This window comes from Cricetulus griseus (assembly GCF_003668045.3).
Source record: "Cricetulus griseus strain 17A/GY chromosome 1 unlocalized genomic scaffold, alternate assembly CriGri-PICRH-1.0 chr1_0, whole genome shotgun sequence".
Classification (NCBI taxonomy): Eukaryota; Metazoa; Chordata; class Mammalia; order Rodentia; family Cricetidae; genus Cricetulus; species Cricetulus griseus.
Window position 1 is genome coordinate 264,017,633 of NW_023276806.1, and position 25,079 is coordinate 264,042,711.

At 38.2% G+C, this 25,079-nt stretch overlaps 1 protein-coding gene across 5 annotated transcripts in view; it reads right to left on the reverse strand.

The window, feature by feature from the left end:
- Pcdh15 (protocadherin related 15) overlaps nucleotides 1-25,079 on the reverse strand; it is a 678,164-nt gene that overhangs the window by 234,523 nt on the left and 418,562 nt on the right. For all 5 annotated transcript variants that reach the window (XM_027394186.2, XM_027394188.2, XM_027394187.2 and 2 more), the window contains 2 exons: nucleotides 13,902-14,095; nucleotides 5,989-6,121 (listed from right to left, as the gene is read on the reverse strand). In XM_027394186.2, coding sequence (XP_027249987.1) covers nucleotides 5,989-6,121; nucleotides 13,902-14,095 — 327 coding nt within the window. The remainder of the gene's footprint in view (nucleotides 1-5,988; nucleotides 6,122-13,901; nucleotides 14,096-25,079) is intronic.

The following is a 25,079-nucleotide window of genomic DNA, read 5'->3' on the forward strand; positions in this document are numbered from 1 at the left end:
CTAATATCCATAAATGAGTAAGTACATACCATGCTTGTTTTTCTGTGACTGGGTTACCTCACTCAGGATGGTTTCTTCCAGTTCCATTCATTTGCTTGTGCATTTCAAGATTTCATTGCCCCCCCCCCCCACTGAGTAGTACTCCATTGTGTAAATGTACCACATTTTCTTTATCAATTCTTTAGTTGGGGGCATCTAGGTTGCTTCCAGATTCTGGCTTTTACAAATAATCCTGTTATGAACACAGTTGAACAGATGTCCTTGTTGAATGAATGTGCATCTTTTGAGTATATGCCTGAGAGTGGAATTGCTGCATCTTGTGGTAGACTGATTCCTGTTTTCCTGAGGAATCACCATGCTGATTTCCAAAGTGACTGTAAGAATTGGCACTCCCACCAGCAGTGGAGGAATAAGGGATATCTTTTCTGTGGGATGCAGTTTTGTCTTGTTGACTGTGTCTTTTGCCTTACAGAAACTTCTCAGTTTCAGGAGGTCCCATTTATTAATTGTAGATCTCAGTGCCTATGCTAGTGGAGTTATGTTCTGGAAGTGGTCTTCTGTGCCAACTTTTTTCAAGGTTACCTCCCACTTTCTCTTCTAAGAGGTTCAGTGTGGCTGGATTTATGTTGAGGTCTTTGATCCATTTGGACTTAAGTTTTGTGTGTGGCGATGGATAGGGATCTATCTGCAATCTTCTACATGTCAGCATCCAGTTATGCCAGCACCCTTTGTTGAAGATGCTTTCTTTATTCCCCTGTATAGTTTTGGCTTCTTTGTCAAGAAATCAGGTGTTCATAGGTGTATGGGTTAATACCAGGGTCTTCAATTCGATTCCATTGGTCTACCTGTCTGTTTTTTGTGCCAATACCAAGCTGTTTCCATTACAATAGCTCTATAGTAGAGCTTGAAGTCAGGGATGGTGATGCCTGAAGAAATTCCTTTATTGTACAGGTTGTTTTGGCTATCCTGGTCTTTTGTTTTTCCAAACAATTTTGAGTGTTGTTCGTTTAAGGTCTGTGAAGAATTATGCTGGGATTTTGATGGGGATTGCATTGAATCTGCAGATTGCTTTTAGCAAGATTGCCATTTTTACTATGTTGATTCTATCTATCCAACAGCATGGGAGCTCTTTCCATTTTCTGGTATCTTTAATTTATTTCTTTAAAGACTCAAAGTTCTTGTCATTCATGACTTTAACCTGTTTGGTTAAAGTTACCCCTAAGATAGTTTATGTTGTTTGTGACTATTGTAAAGGGTGATGTTTCTCTGATTTATTTCTCAGCCCTTTTATTGTTTATATATAGTAGAGTTACTGATTTTTTTTTAGTTAATCTTGTATCCTGCCACTTTGCTGAAGGTGTTTATCAGCTGTAGGTGTTCCCTGGTGGAATTCTTTGGGTCACTTATGTAAACTATCATATCATGTGCAGATAGTAAAAGTTTTATTTATTCATTTCCAATTTGTATCCCCTTGATCTCCTTTTGTTGTCTTATTTCTCTAGCAAGAACTTCAAGTACAATATTAAAGAGATATAGAGAGAATGGACAACCTTGTCTTGTTCCTGATTTTAGAGGAATCACATTGAGTTTCTCTCCATTTAGTTTGTTTAGGTATTATTATGTTTAGGTATGTTCCTGTTATCCTTTTAAGACCTTTATCATAAAGGGGTGTTGAATTTTGTTGAAGGCTTTTTCAGCATCTAATGAGATGATCATGTGGTTTTTCTTTTTCATTTTGTTTGCATGGTGGGTTACACTGATGGATTTTCAGATGTTGAACCATCCCTGCATCTGTGGGATGAAGCCTACTTGATCATGCTGGATTCTTTTTCTGATGTGCAAGTATATTATTGATCAGAATACATTGTATTATAAATTCCTTTTCAATAGAATAAATTAAAAATGCGGTTTCCTTATAATTTTACTTGCCTGAAAAAGAAAATTATCCTTGGGTAATCTAAGTCCCACAGTATTAAAAGCACCAACGTATTTCTTTTAAAACTTGGACTACCAGATCATCTACTCAAGAAATTAAAATTTTTACTATGAATCTGTTAATTTTTATGAAGCAGACAACTGACATGAAACAGCCTCACTCTACTACTTTTATTTCTCCTCTGCCTCCCCTTCATCCTTCTCTCCCTCCCTTTTCTCATTTTATCTCATCTATCAATCATCATCATTATCTATCAATCATCTATTATCTATCAATTCTCTATCAGTCTCCTATCCATGTATCTGTCATCTATATGCCCATCTACCTATTTATCTACCTATCAAGTTACTTATCATATATAACATCCATCTATCTTCTAGCCAATCTGTTTACCTAAATTCAGTCTATCAATTATCTATCTCTGCCTATCATCTCTCTCTCTCTCTCTCTCTCTCTCTCTCTCTCTTTCTTTCTCTCTCTCTCATCATCTATTATCTCTCTTTTGTCTATCATCTTTCTACCATTTGTCTATTCCTTGTATAAAATACAATTTATACCAATATCAGTATTTCACATATTTCAGCTGTGTCTTCTATACTTTGAACAGTCTTTTGAGATAATGCTAATAAGTAAAGAGTTATTCCAAGTCTGAAATTTGGTGCTAGCAAATGAATTTTCCAACACACAAGCTGAAACAAAGGAAAATCAGTGAGCCTCCTCTTCAATGCATACAGGAAAAGCAGAGTAGCCTTCCAACTGGGATAAATGGCACCTGTCATTTATGGGGAAATGGCATCTTCAAGCCTAATCTTCAGTTCCCACCATACAGTAACACATGAGGGAACTTGAATGCTCAGAGAAAATATTTTATCACAGAAGGGAAAATATTAAAGAAAAACATCCACACAACAGTGTCAATTATCCGCTGCACACCTGCACCCAGTGCACAGTGTTCATGAATCATAAATTCCAGTGTCATCTTCAGGGCAAAAGTACATCCTATTGTATAAGGCATATTTATCACACAAAAAGGGAGAAAATGAAAGAGGAGAGCAAGAACCTGAAACTTCTAGAGCATTTCAAATGTCAGAGAAACAAATTAGTGCCTCTGATGGGCTCTGAGCTGCAGAGGGGCATGTGTAGGACAGCTTGCATTTAATTCAAACTGTTATGGGAAAGAATCAATTCTGTAGTGAAGTCAAGGCAGCAGGACATTTTTCTTCAAGACTAAAAATAATACCGCCTCCAGGCATGTGGGCTAAATTCCATAGCATTTTGAAACTATTGTTAAAGACTTTAAATATGGAGAAAGATGAATGAAAAACATGCTGCAAGCCCACACAGAACCTCTGGAAGGAAGAAAATCCTACCCCATGCTAACTATGATCAGCAGGAAACCCAGAAACATAGGTCTGAGGGCAGCATTGTTCTGGGGAATGCCATCCCTACAGCAGTCACCAAATTAATATTCACACAGAGAGGAAACTACAAGCTTCCCAAACACCTCTAAGTAGGATGCAAAGAACATAAGGAAAAATAGGTGTAGGTCTGGAAACTAGGGTCATTGAAGTCCCTAGACATTAGGTAGAACAGATTCTCCTGAAGCAAATCCCTTACTACCCTAGGCTTTCCTTTTCTTTTCATGTTGGGTGGCATCACCACATATGAAGAAAAGTTAAAGACAGAGAGCTGCAGACACCATTGTGCCTCTTTTGTAAGACTTTGGAGGAGTAATTTGAAGGATGCTTTTCAACTTAGAGGTCTTGAGTTTAAACTGTGGCTCAGTGGATTATGAACAAAAGAGGTTGGTGGTCTATAAGAAACCCTTGATGGTGACACTCTTGTTCCTTCTTATCCAGTCTGTCACAACTGTGTTCTTTCTTTTGCTTCTTCCAGCAACACAAAGGAGAATTGAAATGTCATCGCGAGTATTTTATTTTTTTCCAGCTTTTGTGCCAAAGAAATGTGAGATATGAGAAAGGCAAACTCAATTCATCTTGAATGTCCAGTTATTGTTATTCTCCTATAATCAGGTTCCCAGATCTTCCTGGGATTTATTGACAAAAAATTCAGGCTGCCTTATAAGCAAAAGTTATGACTTCTCTCATAGATGTTACAAAAGGGAACATTGTTAGGGAAGATTTAATTGTAAACCATGGATATTTTCTAGACCTGAATCTTAAAAATTTAAGGTTTATTGTGTTTTCTATTTCCTTTTTGTTTTGCTAAATAACTTCTCATTGATATTAATTTTTCATTATTTCATTTCAGTGAATGTAAATTAATATTTTATTTTGCATTCTATATCTTTATAATAATATGATTAGGTATTTTGTCTAGCTAAAGAAATGATGCATTTTCTTTAATTTGCCTAATAGAATTGTTTCTTAATTATTCTTGACATTTTATTACTACTGATATTTTTACTTGCATGTAATTTTGTTGCCTACAAATTCCATTAATAATTAAATAATAAAAAGGGAAACATCAAGTCACCTTGAGAAAAGCAATAAAATAAAAATTAAGGAAAACCCCAGAAGTGCATTGGAATGCCAACAAAGTTCTTGCATTTTGGGTAGCCATAGGATGACCCTGCCATAGCGAGTTTGGAAGTCAACGGGCATAAGACCAAAACCTAATTGTGTCTTGTGTCACTATAGTTAAGGGCAAACGTCAAGGCTGGGATTTCCTCAACATATTATTTTAATAAATGTCTCTTAATATAAAGTACAGCTTCCTGAATACTTATGATAGAAAATGGGCTATTTCCAAGCAACATCAGGAAAGATAATGTCTGTTCTATAAACAGGTAAAGTAGTGTGATTAATTTTCACCTTTTTTAAGGAAAATTATTAATATTTAGGGCATCAAAATTGTGATGTCTATTATGACATTTTCAAAAAACACACAAACTCATATGCATACTTACACACAGAGATACACAGACACCACATATATATACACATATATGACATAGACATAGACACACACAGACACACATTGACACATATACACCCATACACACATTGACACATACACACAAATATAGACACACACACATCTGCACAAGTACACATACAGACATGTATGTACACACATGCATACACACTAGCACAGACACACACACACACACACACACACACACACACACACACACACACACACACCTAACTATACTTTGGCCATACTAACCCTTTCTTTACCGTTCACTAAACAGCACATTCTACTTCAATGTCACATTTAGACAGAGATGCAGGCAGATATATTTACATCTGGCTTGCATATGAGAGAAAAGGTGAAATATCACCTTTTCTACTTCTCTCGAGCCCATTCTTCATATACCACTTCCTCCTCATACAGTCCTTTCCCTGATACCATTTTCATGATTGTTTAAAGCCAGAGACATTATTGACATCATATGGGAAATGAGTTGAAGCCAAAGGTATATCTGAAGTAGTTCGGCATGCTTTGGTCAGCGACATGCAAATACTGAAAACCAAGCTATTTTTTTTATAAGAACCTCCTACACCAGGAACCTTGTGCTGCAAATAGAAATACCACCTCAAAGCTCCCTTTTCATATAAACCAATATACTGAAACACAGTCATTGAAACATGAATGTGGCTATGGGGGGGGGGAAGGAAGTTTGTCTCAAACTCTGAATGCCACCGTCAACCTGAGTCCAAGATTGTTCCCCCTGGTATGACCCTGCAGCCAAATAAACTGAGCTGGGGAAGCCAGGACAATTGTCGCCTCTACTTTTTAGTATCGAATCATAAAATATTCAAGTGCACACTGCCTATCCCTTCATTTTCTCCTATGATCACTGCAACCAATCCCTGCCAGCCCATGTTAGGGTTTCAACCATGCAACCAATGGAATAGATCAGATGTAGACAACCCTCCTCCCTGAGTCCACATGCCACTTGTCTCTGTCCCTTCCTCCCCAGAGAGGTAGGTGAACAAGGAATTCCACTCAGCACTGTATAAACTCACAAGTTATCACAAGGGGCCTTTGGGCATGTTACACACATATTCATATCCTAGGAATACCTGTAGGTTTAGTAAAACAGCACCAATCCTCATGGCTTCGCTGACTTCCAGACTGTACATCAGCTGTGGAAAGCGGGGAGGACTCTGGTTGTTGGGAGGGAGCACCTCGATGTACACGGTACAGATAGAGTGCCTGTGAGAGAGAAGGGAACAGGGTATTTAATGATCCACACTACTCTGAAACTTAGAATGCATGTTTTATTTGTTTGCTGGGTTTACAGGACAAGAACATTTCAAATTTTATAGAGAGCAGTAAAATCAGGAAAGAATAAAACAGTAAAAGTTAACACCAAAATATAATGCCTTTGTGAAATTAGCGTAGTAAAAGAAAAAAAATGGCCTCTAGTACCTGTTCTTACTATTTAGATGAAAATGTGAGTTAAAAAGCTGCAAAGGAGGGCTAGTAAATTGACTTGCCTCAACTGATGATCCTATTTTTAATAGCAAAGAAAAGCAAGCAGACAAACAAAATCTTTGTGTAAACACTTGGTAATAAAACTTGTCTTTCAGGTTCTCTTCCAGTTAAATCAGGTGAAAGACTATTTATTAATTCAACACATAGCTACACATATGAACACACAGACATGTGCACGTGAGCATACATCCCCCTTGCACGAATACACACACACACAGACAAACACACACACAAAGACATAGAGAGAGAGAAAGGGACAGAGGTAGAGAAAGAGAGAGAGAGAGAGAGAGAGAGAGAGAGAGAGAGAGAGAGAGAGAGCACTGAAACAATGAGCTGTGTTTTAATACTTCTGTCTCTAACATCAATCTGTAAATTTTTTCGGGGGGGGGGGGTTGAATGTCAAAATCATAAAAGAATTCTAGGGTGAATTTATGGTAATAAACCTGGAAATATTATACATTTTTGAAAATAAAATGAAAGACTGAAAATTACCTTTAAAGCCTCTAATGAGGGAGCATTTTCATGGGGAAAATAAAGCCACTTTATTATCATAAGTAAAACTTTTTACCATCCTCACATTGGTTCTTTTAGCGTCTTTGAACACTGGATTTTTAGAGAAAGAAGCCGAAGAACCCAGGTTTCTGAGACTTAAAGGGCTTTCTAAAGAGAAACACTGACAAAATAGATAAATAAGACTCATGAATTCACAGACCTGGTCCTTTATCAGGAAACGCTCAGAGTATTTTATAGGAACAATCCTGCTTTCTAAAATGTAGGCTTCATGCACTATGGTTTTTATTGTATTTTTAAATTTAAAACACTGTAGTGGTAATTCCTGTTTAGGGGCTAGAATTGTCTTACTGGAGTACAAAACCCTTTCGGAGTAATGTGTTCCAATGACACGTTCTTGTAGGACTAAACCATTTCTCTTTTTAAATGTTTTATGTGCAGACCTTGAGCACTGAGACCTGGCTGGCAGCCTGTCCATCCGTAACACACATGGGTGCAAGTTGCTGAGCTCCATGCAGACAGATGACACACCCTGTTAAGCATTTCTATTAAACTGGGGTCACTTTAAGACATTTATTACTTCCAATTATTATTCCAATTATTACTGCAATACTATCCCAAAGTAAACTCATTTTTTTTTGTAAAATATGTCAGTATTTCAATCAGTTAAAATGTCTGAATTCATCATCTCTCCTGTGTGTTTTGTGCAAGTGCCTTCACAAAAGAGAATACATTTTTTTTTCCTATGGAGATATATTCAGATGGAGATTTAGATGCAATGGTGAAGTAATTGAAAGACTTAATAATTCAAATTTAGCTTTTAAGGGTAAATTAAAATGAGTTAAAACAGCAGTTTTCAACCTGTGGGTCGTGACCCCTTTGGCAACACTCTATCTCCAAAAATATTTACATTTATGATCCATAACAGTAGCAAAATTACAGTCATGAAGAAGCAATGATAATAATTTTATGGCGGGGGGTGGTCAGCACAACATGAGGAACTGAATTAAAGGGTTGCAGCATTAGGAAGGGTGTGGACCGATGAGTGATGATAACTCATTTTCTATATGCTTGTTAGTGTTCCTATGCAAGCCAAGTAACAGAAAGTTACAGTTTTTCTCTGTTTGGGTGTTTTGCTTGTTTTGTTTTGTTTCATTGTTTTTGTTGTCAAAACAGGGTCTCTCTATGTACCGCTGACTGTCCTGGAACTCGATCTGTTGACCTAGCTGGCCTAGAACTCAGAGATCTACCTGCCTCTGCCTCCTGAGTGCAGGGGTTAAAGGCCTGTGCCACTACCTCCTGTTTTTTTTTTAATAGTTACAGTTTCAATGTTAGTGAGTCCCATTTCTGTGGTGAGAATGGGGGCGGGGTTGTCATCCTCAACTGGGCTTAATGCCCCTTACAACACACTTGGCAGTAGCCACAGGTGAGTCTCAGAAATCGGTTGCTGGTATTTGTTTTTGAGAACTAGTCTGACTACTTACCCCAGGTTGGCCTGGACCATTCATCTATGTTGATCTTAAGTTAAGGAGATCCTGTCTCAATCTCTTGCCTGCTGGGATTATGCTTGTAAACCACATCCCCAGACTAGTTGTCAAATTTTGTAGCTGGATAATGCTTTATTGGGCTATTGTTGTCCCTCCCACATTGTGACCTTGGGCTGAGACAGAGGACGATTCTGGTCCAGTATGACTGCCTCTTTCATTTACTCTTCCCCTTTCTCCCTTCTCCCATCCTCTTCATCATAATTCAGGGGTTTGGATTGCTAATCATGCTTCCAAGACCTTGGGATTTCTCTCTCAGGCTTGTTAGGGGAAGATCATATTTCAGTTGCTCCTCTGCCATCCTTCCTATTTTGGCACTCTTCTGGTATATTTAATAAGTACCAGTCTTTTTGAGGGTTACTGCTTTTTAAAATGAGACCTCCACTTTATCCCTGATGTCAGCATAGTGTCATTGTAAACATTCCTAAAATTGAAGGCCTATAGCATTAACAATAAAGTGATGACTTAATGCTGTAATAAACAGCAATCATTCAACAGCATAGTTTAACTACATAGTAAAACTGGGCAGTTGCTAGGTAAATAACAACATTTTATGTGAGTATTTCATATTTACATTTATAGCCAGTACTAAATGCATAAAATCAAGCTTCTTTCTATCCATATTTTATTTTGGTAATAGGGTATGTATGATGCAAATAAGGTTCCATTTCTAAAAACGAAAAGCATGAGGTCTTATTATTCTTATTTTGTTAAAAAAAATGGCCCAAGCTACACAAAAGATACCTTAATAGAGGGAGCTGTTATGGGCTTAACAAGAAACATGGCACTAGGGAAGTTTCTAGGACTTCACAATGATGAGCCTAACTAAGAATCTAAGCAATAGTGGCATGCCTACCTTAAATACCCTTCTCCTATGAGATGGATGACTACCTTAAATGCCATCATAAAGCCTTCATCTAGTAGCTTATAGAAGTAGAAGCAGAGATTCACAGCTAAGCACTGAGCCAAACTCCTGGAATCCAGTTGTAGAGAGGGAGGAGTGATAAGCAAAGGGGTCAAGACCATGCTGGGGAAACCCATACAAACAGCTGACCTGAGCAAGGGGGAGCTCATGGACTCCAGACTGACAGTTTGGGAACCTGCATGAGACTGAACCAGGCCCCCTGAATGTGGTTGTCAGTTAGGAAGCCTGGGCAGTCTATAGGCCTTCTGGCAATGGAACCAGTATTTATCCCTAGCATAGGTGTGGACTTTGGGATCCCATTCCACATACAGGGATACTCTCTCAGCCAAGATACACAGGGAGGAACTAGATCCTGCCCCAAATGATGTGACAGACTTTGATGATCCTCCATGGGAGGCCTCACCCTCCATGAGGAGTAGAAGGGGAGTAGGGTGGGAAGATGGTGGGGCAATGGGAAGACAAGAGGGAGAGGAAACTGGGATTGGTATGTAAAATAAGACTGTTTTTAATTTAAATAAAATTAAGTTTAAAAAGTAATGAATTTCTCAGACAGTTTTATGTCTTAAAAAGGCATGACGAATCACCTAATTTGACTAGGTTTATAATTTTAAATAATCACAAAGATTAGGTGACTGAATTAAAGTTGCCAAGCTCATTAACAAATTCAGATGAAATAAAGGGCCTTCCGAATCCCTTAGGTTTCAGAAGAACAGGTTTTATAAACTATATTAGTGAGATTTTCCTTATTCATCTAATGGCTGTGAATATGAAAGGTCTTTGCTTTGTTACAAATGATGATGTCTTATTCCAAATCCTAAAGTCTTTGAAGTCTTGGAATCAGGCTACCTAAATTCCAATATTTAATTAGTTATGGCATAACTGAAACTTCTGCTATGATGAAGTATGTCTATTTATTGTGAGGGATAAATAAAATATTAATGAAGAAGAGCCAGAAAGATGGACCAAATGTGCTTTGACTTTGGAAATGTTATAATTTAAAGAGATAAAATGGCCTAAATTTGTATCACTATGATACTAATCAGTATGATTGTGCTTATTCATTATATATGACTACTTATTTCTATGATAAAGGTGACTAGTATTTATATTATTTTCTCTGCAAGACTTAAAACAGAGAAATCACAGTGGGTTTTTCTTCATCCCCTCACCATTAATAACTTGCTACAAAAATCTATATTTATAATTCATTGCTTATGGATTCCATTTTACTATCTTGGCAGAAAATACAGACAACTACAGAAGCAGAAACTTCATATTTCAGTCTAACACAAGAGACCACTTATCAAAGAAGCTGGGAGCAGAGGACTCAGATGCACCACACATATGTAATAACACACAAAGCCTCACAGACAGAGGGAGCAGTTATGCAGCTTCATACAGGAGTAAATAGGAAAATGATAAATTTTGCACAACCTGCGTGGGGTAGTATGCAAGGAATAGAAAGAGCTATTGAAGCTGGAGTGTGATGGAGAGTGTTCTTCTGTGTATATGTTTGTCTTATTGGTTGATGAATACAACACTGATTGGCCAGGCAGGATGAGAGGTAAGACTAGGAGACAAGGAGGATTCTGGGACGCATAGGCAGAGAGGAGTAGTCATGTGATCCCAGGAAGTGACATAGCTGGGCAGAAAATGTCTCTAGCTAACCATAGAGGTCTGGAGGTCTGTACAGACGTAGCTGGGCAGAATCAGAATATAAGCAGGGACAAACAGAATCGCTCTCTTCTCTTCTATGCAGACATACTGAGTCAGTCACCATGTAGGATTCAAGAGGAGTAACAGTTCAGGACTTATTCTCCAGTAAGAGAATACCATGTGGAAATACTTAGATTATTAGAAATGGGTTAATAATTTAGACAGAGCCAGCCAACAAGAAGCCATAGCCAGTGGCAAACAGTTTCATAATGAATACAGAATCTGTGTGATCATTTGGTGCTGAAGTGGCAGCAGGGCCTAGCCAGGTCAGGAAACATTCATGTTACAGGAGTGTACAATCATTCAATACCATCAAGTTTGAACTTCATCTTGACAGTGGGCTAGTCAATACATTTAAAGCAGGCCACTAATATGATCAAATGTTCTAAGTCTCCTCATGATGCCCTGCCTTCACCTACATTTCCTGTCTTTGTCCTTGTTTCCTCCCTGACATTTCCCACAAGTGTTAATAGCCACTCCAAGACCAGTATCCCATCAGGCCTTTCTTTACCTTACCTTTATTTCAAGTGTTTTCCCCACAACATGAGGAATTTTGGAAATGCAATATATTTTTGTCAAAACAGATGACTATCTGTCATGTCTCTATCACTATTTACAATTATTTTAAAGAATATATATTCACAATGGAAAATCTTGTATTGGAGAACATTATTTAGTCAAGGGTTAATTAAGTACTAAATTGGATTCCATGACAAAAAAATAAGAATATAAATGATTACCATATTGTAGGGAGACACTGTAGCCTCACCTCCTAGTAGCCCCTACAGCTGTGCCTGGCCATTCCCATGAGGGCGTGGTCAGGGGAGGGCAAAGATGACATGGAGGCAATTTTTAAGATGCCACAAACACATGGATGCCCCTTCTCTCTGGCCACGCTAGCTTGCGGCCTCTGGGCACTCTCTGGCTTGTGTTTGGGCTGGTGTTTATCTGAATAAAGAAATCTTAGCATTACGGCCTATGGATCATCTTTGAGCACACGCAATACCATATCGTGAGTCAGTTATTTTATGGAGAGCTGTTAGGATCAGGACTGTTTTCATTACTGACAGTAGCAATAATTCATTCTAAGATTAAACAATATCTATCTACTCAATTTAATTGAATTAAGTAAATATATTAACCAACAGAAACCACTAGAGTAAATGATGCTTTAATAGTAGGACATTTTTAACCCTTTAGCTTCTGTCTGCATGTTTGTTCTGATCATAGGAAAAACCCTAAGAATCCAGTGATAGGTTTCTACTGCTGTCCCTCTGAACTGGTGGACACTTCACACTAGGCCTGGAGTCATGGAAACCTGACGTCATTTTATGCTGGGTCTGAGGTTCAATACTATTTAAATGTACAAACCCAAGCTGCCAAACTTAAAAATATTTACAGAGAATGCCCCCAATTCTGATTGTTGTGCCAAGGTTTTCACTGCTATTACTTAATGTGTATTCTATCATTGCTAGTGATATCAAACCACAGCTGTTTATATTCTTATGTTGGTAACTTTCAAATATCGTCTTCATTTCAAGGGAAATACTGAAAGCCAAGCCTCCTGACTCCAGCTCACTCTCCAACTCCATTTGAAGGCTTAATTTCTCTGCAGAAAACAGTGAATGTCATTATCCAACAGCAAACACAACATTATCCCCACAGGTAGAGAGGGGGAGTGGGGATTTTATTTTCTGCTGGTTCCAAATGGTGTCTGATGGGTGTGTTGGTGACACAGTGGCAAGCATAGCTGCCTTGCACATGATGTCTGATGACATATTGTAAGGCAATCTTTTAGCGTCCAACCCATTTAAAATAAAAAATAGAAAGCTGATGCCACTTTGAGGCCAGACACTCCCTTTTGAGGATGCCACTTTGTTTGAATGCCATTTTACTTGAGGAAAATCCCTTTTGCTGACCTAGCGTGTTCAGCCAGAGGTGAGCAATCTGCACACAGGAAAGGGAGAAGCTGAGAATTCTCTGTTGTCACTCATTACGTACAGTAATAACCCCACTCCGAGGTTTGATGTCTGAATTTTCAGTCACTCCTGTTCAACAGTGGTCCCAAAGGATTAAAAGAACAAAGTATGGCTAAGTTTCAAATTGCATATTGTTCTGAGTAGCACAATGAAGTCTGCCCCCCCCCTTTTCTGCCTTGGCCATCAATCAGACATTTTCCCTATAACCCTGCTGCCTATATGATACACGCTTCCATTCATAGAACAGCTTTCTGCTGGTGGGACCTTGTTTCAAGTCCCTATTTTTTTACTTAATAAAGACCCCAAAGTGTAAGTGTGCGATGCTGACAGCATTGGACTATTACATTGCTATAATAATTGGATTTCATCATTTCTGTTACTGTGTCACTGCTCTTCATTTTTAAAGTATATTATAAATATGTGAGCACAGTTAGAAAACAGCCTACATCCATACAAAGTCAACACATCAATAATTCCCTTAGTGAGCAATGTTCTGGTTGCTCACTGGAGGCGAGCCTATTACTTGCAGAGAAGGGCGCAACACCACAATTCATGGGATAATTAAAAACCCTTACATCATAGTAACTATAATATATCGACACATGTAAATCAGGTCAGATCTATTCAGTACAATGGTGTCTTCAAATGAAAAAAATTATGTATTATAAAATAAACTGGAGAATATTAAAGGCCTTTTATGGAATTTTAGCTGAAAAATAACAGAAGGTGACTTTTTTTTTATAGTAACCCCTTTTAGTATTTCACATTTAGTGTACAAATGTGAAAAATTTTTTCTAAGAACTATGAGACCTAGTGGGAGTCACCTTCTCTCTGCAGGTGGGGCGTTGTCCGAGGCCTGCACTGTAAGTGCATATGTCTGTCCCACGATGAGCTCCACTCCTGGTGCGATGCTCACCAGCCCTGTGGTCCTGTTGATGATGAAGTCTCCCTGGGCGCCCACGAGGATTTCATAGGAGATCTCCCCATTGGAGCCTTCATCCGCATCTACTGCAGTCAACTGCATTGAAAGGTCACAACACAAATCTTGTTAGGATTCAGCCTTTCACCACTGTGCTGCTTCCCCAAACACAAGGAACTGATTTCAAAGACGAAGATGCTATGGAGTGCATTAGGTGTGTAAATGTGTCCCCTATGTTTGTGTTTTGTCGTGACAATGAATCACTGCAGGAACCACTATTGTTGTTTTGTCCCTTGTGACCATGTTCAGACCGATTTTCAATACTGGAGATTATCTTTATTCTAACTTAATAAAAGGAAGAAGGGGAGAAATCCTTAACATAAAATTGAAGAATTTATTATCTTCCCTCTCATTCTTTACACATGGATGCACATCACTATGGTCTGAGACCAGGACAAAATGAAGGCACAAGGTTTGCTTTATTTCCACTGTGTTTCTATGGGCCCGTTTTCCCATCCACGATGCTCTCCTGCCTCATAACCTCTTCCCACTGGCTTATGATTGTCTGATAGAGCCTGCACTACAAAAATCCTTTTCTTTTAAGAAAAGAGAATTGTTCTCAGAACCACTGAGATGGAGGCACATAAGCACCTGTAGACCTGATATGCACGTGTTCAGTATCACTTGTGGGCAACTGGTACACATTGCCTGTGAGAGGAGAATGATCCTTATTAATCCCATAAAGCAATATTAAAGCAATAGTGGTTTATTGTGTTCAAACAAGGTCCCTCCATGTCTTGATAGATATATGTTTACAAAGAAGGGAATGAATAATTCTGGTAGGAAGGAGATGCTACTAACAACCACTTCATAATCTTTAACACGATCCTGTTTTCCACCCAGAATAGTATATGGGGGAAATAGGAACGTAGCCACACTTTACCCAGGAAGGAAAGCAAATATTGTCCTTTGGATAAGAAAAGCATGTCCCTTCAACCAGTTCGTCCATGTGCTTCTTTCGTCACCTTTCCTTGTCCTTTGCTAATACCTATCTGAATTCCCAGGTCTTCAAAGTTCAGAGTCCTTTAGGGGTTTGGTGACCTCTGGTGCATATTGATTCAGAAAATCTGACTGTTGCAGATTTATCTTGAAACTTAAATACAGGCCCCAGAGAGGCAGTGCTAACATATGGCTCATGTTTAATACAACCAGGAAATGAAAATAAATTCTTCACATACCCATTTATGACTCACCGAGGAGGCATGAGGCACATCTTTTAATTCTCATTCTATTTTAAAACGGGCTGGAGAGATGGCTCAGTGCTTAAGAGCAACTGTCACTCTTCCAGAAGACTCGGGTTCAACTCCCAGCACCCACATGATGGCTAACAACCATCTGTAATTCTAGTGCCAGGGGATCTGATACATGTTCCAGGCATGAAAATAGTGTATATACAACATAAAGGGAAAATACATAAAAATATATTTTATACCTGTGGTGTGTGTGTGTGTGTGTGTGTGTGTGTGTGTGTGTGTGTGTGTGTGGTGGAGATTAAAGGGCAACTTTCAGTAGTTCGTTTTCTTCTTCTATCACATGGGTCCTAGGATGAAATCCAGGCTGTCAGGCTTGACGGGAAGTGCCTTTTACTCACTGGTCCATCCATCTTGCTGGGCCTCTAATTATATTTTTAATTATTCACTGCTCTTGAAGTGGTGGTAGGAACAGAAATAGCAGCAATAAAAATAGAGAAGACAAAAAGATATTTAGAGACTGGCATTAAGGAGGCTACATCCAGAGATTGGTATTTTAGGTAGACAGATGTGGCTGCCACAGGGAAGATGTCCCTAAAAATGATTCTGGGACTTATGTAGGCATGACAGACATACATCTAACGGCAAAGGAGAAGCGGACTATTTGTAGAAGCAGTCGAACGAATGATGTGTATCGGGGGAGAACTGGTCCTGTCACACAAAGCCATGATCTTTGGTGTGTGAATAAAATTAGAACTTTCGAGGGTGGGGACCAAGGAGGAGATATCAGTTTTGATTATAGTAAATCACTTCCACAAAATGTCTTAGGAAATCTTAATTAAAACTTAGCTCAAAGTGGATTCAATATTAACATTTTTCTTGAGAATTAAATTGGCTGAAGAGATTTAATGATAATTGGCAGTGCATCCATTTATGAGGAGGACCTGGGAGTGTGCTCTGGGGACACAGGTATTATGGATGGTCTTATTTAACATTTTTTATAAATGAGGTTGGAAGGGAGGCATGGATAGATGATAATTAAATTGAGGAAGGCACCCATGTGGGAGGCACTATAAATATCAAACAGGGGTACGGAACACATATGTCAAGAACTCACCTAAATCTGAAGTCAGATCATTACAGATGAGCTAACCTAGTCTGCTAAAACTAAGCCCTCAGAAACTCTCAGTCTGTGGAAAGTTTAATAAATGAATGGAAATGATGAGTGTATGTTTGAGAGACTTAAACATTTTAAGCAATCTTGATCTTCTCATTCTCTTTGTTTTGAGTCATAAGGTAACTAAGATAATTAAGTATTAACATCATTTTTGTCTTAAAAGCAAACTTTTTTGAAGAAATTAGCAGTAGTCTAGGATTAGATTAGGGTGACTTCCTGTAGCATTAATATTGGACTACTCCTCTTAGTACCCAATCAACATCAATATTTTCCTATATATAACTGAAAACTCAACACATTTCTTTGAAATTCTCAGCAAAGGTTTGCTGTGGATGGCTCAGCTATGGTTTCCATTGTGGGATTGGGTAGAACTAGAGATGACACCTTGACAGTTGAAGTGCTCAATGTCATTACAAGGTAAGTGACTTGTGTCTGAAGCCATTAGTTAAGCGTGTATGAAACACATTTCTATTATGGGATGGAGAGAACTACTTCACAAATTAAAAGCAGATGTGAAAAACTGATTATACAAAGACACTAGTGTAGTATCTCTGATGAAATGAAAACTAAACCCATTGTTTTTAAGGATTTAAATATTTCAATAGCTAAATGATGAGTATTGAGCTATTTGTTTCTTTTCCATGGTGTATTACAGTTCTTTCCATGAAGTTTAATCATACCTTCCCATAATTCTGTCCTGCTATTTTCTAAATGTATATATTCCAGAGGTCCCCAGCCTGATTTGATCACTGATGCTACACTTTTCTGGGCATCCTGTGTTGGCCGCAATTAGAGACACTCATTTTCACTGAGTAGTTTGTCAATTCCCAATCCACATTTATGTCATGTTGACACTGGGCTCCTGTAAGACACTGTACTGAGGCTGAATCTGGAGTTGTGCACATTTCTGTTAGTCTTGTCTACCTTGAGCTGAGACAAACTTCCACATGGAGAAAACAGGTCCAGGAATTAAAACAAATATCATTGATACAGTTATGTCCAAGGTTGAATAACACCGAAATTTCTTGATGCATGAATCAAAACTCTACTTTGAAAAAAAACTAAGTGAATTAGAAAGTATGCCACTTTATGAATAATAATTCTGTTATATTTGAAAAGTGTTTTATTACTGGTTATGAGGCACACTATCATGAGGAATAAGTTAGTCACAGGGAACTCTTCTTATTGGTTTATGCTGGCACATCCCTCCCTCCCCATAATGCATTTGGCACGGTTGCTCCCTAACATTCCTGCTCTATGTGCACTCATGCTTCACCAAACAAGCACCTGGCAACTTCAGATCACTGCCTTGATTGTATTCTCCTCATGTCCTAATAGGAAACCAGAAAGGCAAATCTGGCTTGAACTGGTTTTACATATAGGAAAAAAATAAGTGGAAAAAATAGAAAACTGTGTCCTCCACTGAATTTTATCTCTATGCCTATTTTTCTAGACATATGTTATAATTATATGCTTCCATCCAAACTCTGCCCTTGGTAATTAGATCCCTCCTTTGCCTGAATCACAGAAGGGCCTGAGTATCTTCAGTTAAGTTGCTGCTGGCTTCCTTGCATTATATGCTAGTATTTTCTATAGCTATGGTTTAAATAAAGTTTCTTTTCTATATTTTTCAAATATATGCAGGCTTTTGTTTCAATTCCTTGAACAAGAAGCCATAAACTTACAAACACCCAGCTGTGGACCAACAGACCATAATAGTTATGTTCTTGGATCATGCTATGACCTTTGTGTAGAATGCCTGTGTCCTGATATCTTGGTATGTGGTAAATGTGATCACAAAGTTATCTAACCATCTATGATTAATTACTCATTATAATGGTCAGAGATCTTAATATGAAGATAGTAGCATTACTTTTACTAAGAAATTGTAAGATACTTTTTGAGTGATGAAATACAAATGACAGAGTTTCCCTTGTACTAATTTTAAAATTTAAAGTTATATTTATCTAAATTTTAAATTGAACACATTTTAAAGTGCCTTACTTCTTATTTATGTTAATATTATCTTTATTATCCAAGTTGACTATTTGAACCATATATACAGAAAATAATAGAGCAATTTGGGGGAAATTTGGTGGTATTTAAAACAATATTTGTCCATTAATGCTCAATTATGGCTCTTCTTACAATGAATATAAGTTTACAAGATAAACTGTAGATGGATGATATCCTAAAACACGTGAACCTGAGCTTGATAATTCTGGAAAATACTCCATTATTTCATTGGAAGAGAATTATAAAAGTACTCTCTCTGCACAAGGCCACATGATAACAGAATTAAATTCTAAGCTTGATTGAGAGAGAGAGAGAGAGAGAGAGAGAGAGAGAGAGAGAGAGAGAGAGAGAGAGAGAGAGTCATAATCTAGAGGAAGCATTCATTTCAGGATGAGTGATGAACACTGCAAAGCTCCAAGGCAACGCGGAAAGAGCTACGGGAAAAACGAAATACAAACATTCGTAAAAGATGCAGGATGCTGCGCTTGGGGAATTCACTGTTGGATGAGCAAAAAATTTGCAAAAGGGAACAAATAAATTCATGTTGACATTTTGTAATATCTAAATCTTTAAAATGAGCACGATAAATGGCTAGCGGGTGATAGGGTAGCTTCAAAGTTGCTTAGGCACGGATTAGATTCCAGGCATTATCTGAAAGATACAGATATGATAGGAGGAAGTGGATAAAGAAAAAGCGTGAAGTACTGTTGTAACCCATGTGCAGTGTAAAGCGGCTGCGCAGGGGAAGGCGATTTCACGAGATGATAATGGACCTACAAAGACAAGTGACCAGGGAGCCGCGGTACTTGTCCCACAGAGCACTGCTATAGGTGAATGATGCAGGTGTCAACACTCTGTTCATAAATGCCAGACTAATATCCATTCCTTACACATATTACACCTTGTCACGCTTACCGTACCATAGAGTGTGCTCCTTCTGCACCACATTGCCAATACAGCCTCGTGTGTGTGCATGCCACACGCTTGTCTTTGCCCTGCGTTATTTGCTCATGGGTACCACAGTGTTTGCACAAGGATAAACACCGAATGAAGCATTTCTAAGGGCTTATCTCTGTTCAAAAAGCAATGTGTGACCCTCCTGAACACTTGTGGGAGGCCGACACTGAATTGTAAATTGAAGCTCACAATGAACCCACAGATTGTACTGCCAGCATGCTACAAAATATTCTCTAGTCTAAGTCTTTGAAAACCTCTGTGCCAGAGCTCAAAGGGGAGAAGGTTGATTCATGTGCAACACACAGAGGACTATCAAATGACATGTGCAACACACAGGAGCCCAATACGATATGTGTAACTTACAGAAGAGTCTCTACTGTTTCCTCCACAGTGTTGTTTTTCGTACTTGGGGTTGGGAAAGCGAATATGATTGTAAGAGACAAATAACGGAAGAGAACTATTTTAATCATTTTTAGCTTGACATATATTAATTATTTGTATGCATATGTGAGTGTATATGTGACATATGGGCCATGTCATGCTTATGAAGGTCTGAGGACAACCTTTAGGATTTGACTCTCTTCTTCTACCATATGGTTTCATAGATGGAACTCTAGTGCTCTTGCTTGACAGTAGGTGCCATTACTGGCTGAGTTTTTCTTTGGCACATATGGTCATTTTTAAAGAAGATTTTAATTTATTTTCTTCTTCTCAGTGTTTACATCCATGCATACATATGTGATGCCTTTGGAGGCCAGAAGAGGGTAACAGATACCCCGGAACTGGAATCTAAAGCTGCCGCCATGCATGTAGGCGCTGGGAACTGGATCTGGGTCTCCTGCAAGAGCAGTAAGTACTCTTGAGTGTGGAGTCATCTGTCCAGTCCCCACAGGACTTACCTTTGAGGATGAAATGATGGACAAACTCCTTTGTACTCTCAACTATGAATCATGACTTTGCACACCCGATTTAGGCAGCAGAGTAGATGTGAAGATGGCAAGTTGTGACCAAATTATGAATAGTAAACAAATAACAAAGAATGAAGAGTTATTATTTGCTGTGTACCTGCAAACTCTTATGTTATAGTTGTCTAGTGTGATAAAAAAGTGTTTTCCAAATTATGTGGTACAAAAGGTTATTTTTAATGATGAGGTTGTACTCTAGAGACCCCTTATTGGTGGAGACAGAGTGTTAGAATGTTAACATAAGAAAAATCTAAGGATTTTTTTTATTTTTTTAATACGTGATTTTCACTGAGGATGCTTCTGTTTTCCTTAGAATTTCATATTCCCCCAAGCGCTATTTATTTGAACCTTAACAGGAGATAAATTTGAATCAAACAATAGACCAAAAGGGACAAAGGTATACAAAAAGATTGCATTGTGTTTCTGCCTGCTTCCAGCCAGGTCACACTGAGACTCTCATTTTCTGTTTCGCATTTTAATAGAAGAGATTGCTCTGTTTCATACATTGTTTCCTGTTTGGTCTGTTTATGAGAAAACAAGGAAATGAATCCCTCAGGAAGTACAACATAGGTCACAGAATTGTCTTCATGTTAATGAATCTGTGATGTTCTAATTTTCTCAGATAGTAGCTGCTTTGTTTATTTTAATTTGACAGAGCAAGAGTTTGTATGCCAACACTCTAATATGGCATAGTTTTGTTAGGCAGACATTACTGTCTAATATAATAAGTTTGAGTCATAAAATTAATATACTAGATTGTGGTTATCTCAAAACACAGAATTTTCCCTTTATAAAAGTCTACTTAGCATATACTTAATATGTGAAATTATCCATTCTATTGCTTCAGTAAAAAGAGATACTTCACTATTGAAACAGATGTACAGTAATATTCTGTATCTTTTCCCTTCAGAGGGTTTTCCATCTTCAAAATTCTTTACTTTACATCTGGTCTGACTGATACCTCCCAACTGAAATTTAATCTTTTAGAGCAAAGGGAAGCCTGTTGGGGAGACAGGACTTTAGGCAATGGTAGTTTACAATATCAGATAAACCCATTTCCAGAAGATGACTGAAAATCTCCTGCCTTGAGGTAAAGCAGAGACAGAAACTTCTCATGAAAAGTAACCTTAAGACCATAAATATAAGTTGATGGCCAAACTGTGCAGCCCACATGAGTTATACATACTGAAGCAAAACCATGCCCAGCAGATGAAGTTTAGATACATTTTTTAAAATAAATTTTGAGGATCAAAATTAAAAGTCTAAAGTGACTAAAATGTTTAAGTTAAACATATAAATGAGCAAGTAATAAGTCAGAGGTTATTAAGGAAAACTAAAACAATGACATGTGCTAAAATGGTATGGAAATTTTTACAAGGAATTCTTGGGATAGTTGTAGAGTCTTGTACAATTGGTACGAGAAGACCAGCTAAGCTCATCTCCAAGGGATATCAAGAAGGAATTTAGAGTTGAAGAACAGAGGGAAGAGGGCAAAAGCTGGAAACTTATAACAGGAGACATCATAGGCATGATGACAGGCGACATGGGTAGGAATAGAAGAACCTGATCAGAATCCAGGATGGAATCAATCGCTCTCTGACTTGGGATTCTGGCTAAAGCGTGGCTATCCATGCCAGAGGTAGGGCCCAGGGAGTCCTGTAATAGCAGAGGAATTTATGTGAACTGAGATCAGCAAAATAAAAAAAAAATCATGAATATTCAAAAGTTTAAGTATCCCAAAAAGTATAAAAACACAGATGGGTCCATATTTCATAGATTGTGGAAAATTTTAGAGAAAATGTTGAAATCAACAAGAATAAAAATTCAATTTACAAAAGAAGAAATAACATTAAGTGGTGTGACTCCTTTTCATTTACAATAAAAGCTGGAAGGAAAACATATTCAATGTTTTTTGGGGGGGGGGGCTAAGACAAATCAACATTTCCTTTTTACCAACTACCTTGCAGAAATACTAAAAAAATTAAATATAAGGAGATATTCTAACAATGTACATGATAAAGATGTCAATGAGAAATCATATAATATGATAGTTTAATTAAAGGCAGGATGATTAGATAACAGAGCTCAATATCTAGTTCGTGATAAATTTTCAGCAAGCTAGGAACAGATCAAGAAGCAAGTTCACAGTTCACAACTATTTGATGGCAGAGGGCTGACATTTCATTCCTAATATCCAGAAGGAGAAATACCCATCTGCACTTTGCCTATGAGTTGTGAACCAGGATATGCTCATGGATGCAGACACCTCCTCTGGTGTGGCTTGGACCACTCCACACTGCACATCCTCCTCACACACAGATAGCTGGTACTACAGGACTGATTCTCTGGCTCCCTAGCAAGCAAAACACAATACATGCAGGATGGTATCTGATTATGTTAACCCACCAGACAAAACCAGAATCATCTGAGAAATACTTTAAAAATAGTCTGCTGGGAAAAGTTGAGGAACTCACATGGTATATTAAGTAATTGAAGGATGTTGTGCTAAAGGTCTATAGTATCTGCCTTGATTCTTGGCTGTAATGAGAATTCCTTTTTCCTTATGCAGCTAAAAAAATGAAACATAAGTATGTGCTGGTCTCCAGGACAGAAATGGGAGCTGAGAAAGTAAGCAAGTCTCATAGAGTAGATAATATCCGCAGAGAGAGAGGCACCAGGAGAAGACTGGGTGCTGCAATGGGGGAAAGAAACACATTGAGGGTGTACCAATAAAAGCGACAACCAGTAGAAGACAGAAATATTTTTTTCAGTGAAATGCAAATATTAGAAAACCAAGTGAAAGAAGCCTGAGGTTGTAGTGTGTTTATTACAGGAAATTCCAACTATTTTCTGCCTGAAATGCATTGTTGGATGATATTGCTTTACTATCTACTTTTATGCTCCAGACATCAGTCTTAATTGGTGGTGACAGAAACAATAAATAAAATACCTTACCTTCTGAGTCCATACCAAGAATGAAAAGTGTCACCTAGTCGTCTTATTGCCATTAATATATGAGATTTCTAGTCCTGCATCCTTTCTTATCACTTCCTGAACTTGGTCCTTGGTCTGACACACGTTGATCTCAAAGTTGGGGTCTGTGGACCCAATACCATTTCTGCTGATTAGACAAATTGAGTCTTTGACGCTTAAAAGTTATAACAGGATACTGTCTATGCCTCAACTGTTCAGTATATTATAACAATAAAATATGATGGGCTTCTCATGTAGAGAATTGTTCAACAATATATAGCACCCAGTTTTACATCTATCATGAGTTACATACCTAAGTATATGTAGCACTTATATACCACTCATATCTTAGGAACTATCAGAAGAAGAAAACAGGAAAGGAAATTATGAGAAGGCATTATTGTGTGGGGTGCTTGAAGTGTTTCACTCATTTTCTCTGGCAATTTCAAAATCACTTATTAGAGTCTAACTGATTCACAAAACTCAGACTGAAGACAGAGACCCTGAAGTGCTCCAATGCACTTGAATTCTCTCACATTCGGTTTACATTTTTATCATATTAAATAAGGAGTTGTCAAACTAGGCTTTTATCAAGTCCCTTTCTTAAGCATCAACAGCCCATGTGCACCAGGATCTTTTACTATTATTTTGAGGAAACCTCAGATTTGCAAAGCCAAATCTAAGCTACTTTTCTAAGCAAGACAATTCTTCCCTGGTCTACTGACAGATTAACTGACACACATGCCATCTTAACTTGTACCAGGTACTGTCCTCTGAGACATGCAGAGGCAAAAGCTAAGCAAAGCAGGCACCCTGGGAAAGGTGATGCCCAAGTAAAATCTCTTTGATAGAAGTGTCTTCACACAAGAATCAAAGTCTGAGACAAGATGACAGAAGACCCTCCAACAGTAGCAGTGTCAGAAGAACAACTATATTAAACCTAGTAAAAGGAAAGCAATTATTTCACTCTCTCACTGTTTTGAACCCCTCTCCAAGTAGAACTGGTGTCCTGATACCTCAGGCAGTTGTTGCACCTATGCTCATTACATTCGCCTCTGCAAGAACACGAATTTGCACCTGCCTTTGAGGGTTAAGCATCCTGACAGAGTCATAGAGTTCTAATTATCCAGGAAGACCTCCTATCTACCTGATCTTTAACAGGTGTCACACAGATTGAGGACTGAAAGAAACGCTTTCAAATTTGAGATTATAGGTACAGTGATGTGTGGGGTTCCATGTGAATGTAGCAGTATGGCCTGGGTATAATTTGGGTGAGGCAGACAGAAAGAAGATGGATCACTACAGCTGTGTAGACACGTGCACTGATTTATGCATCCAGATAATTTTGTCAATTAGGTGAAGGAATAGAGTAAGGCAACAGAATGAAGAGCCAGACATATAGCTTAGCTTGTAGAGTGTTTGCCTAGCATATGCAAAGCCCTGGGTTCCCTCCCAGAACCACATAAACTCAACATGGTGGTAACTGTCTGTAATCCCAGCTTTGGGTATGTGGAGCCATGAGGATCGGGAATTCAATGGCAGTCTGCTATTCCGTGAGTTCATGGTCAGCCTAGACTAAAGACCAAAAGAATTCTATCTGAGTATAATGTTTAGATTCCAGCCAAGATATAGAAGGCTAAAGAGCTACTTGAAGATAATATTCCTCAAAGTTTGGCTCATTCCTTATTCATGCTGGATTCAAGAAAGTCTGTTACAGTATTCAAGAAGAAAGTGGATACATAAAC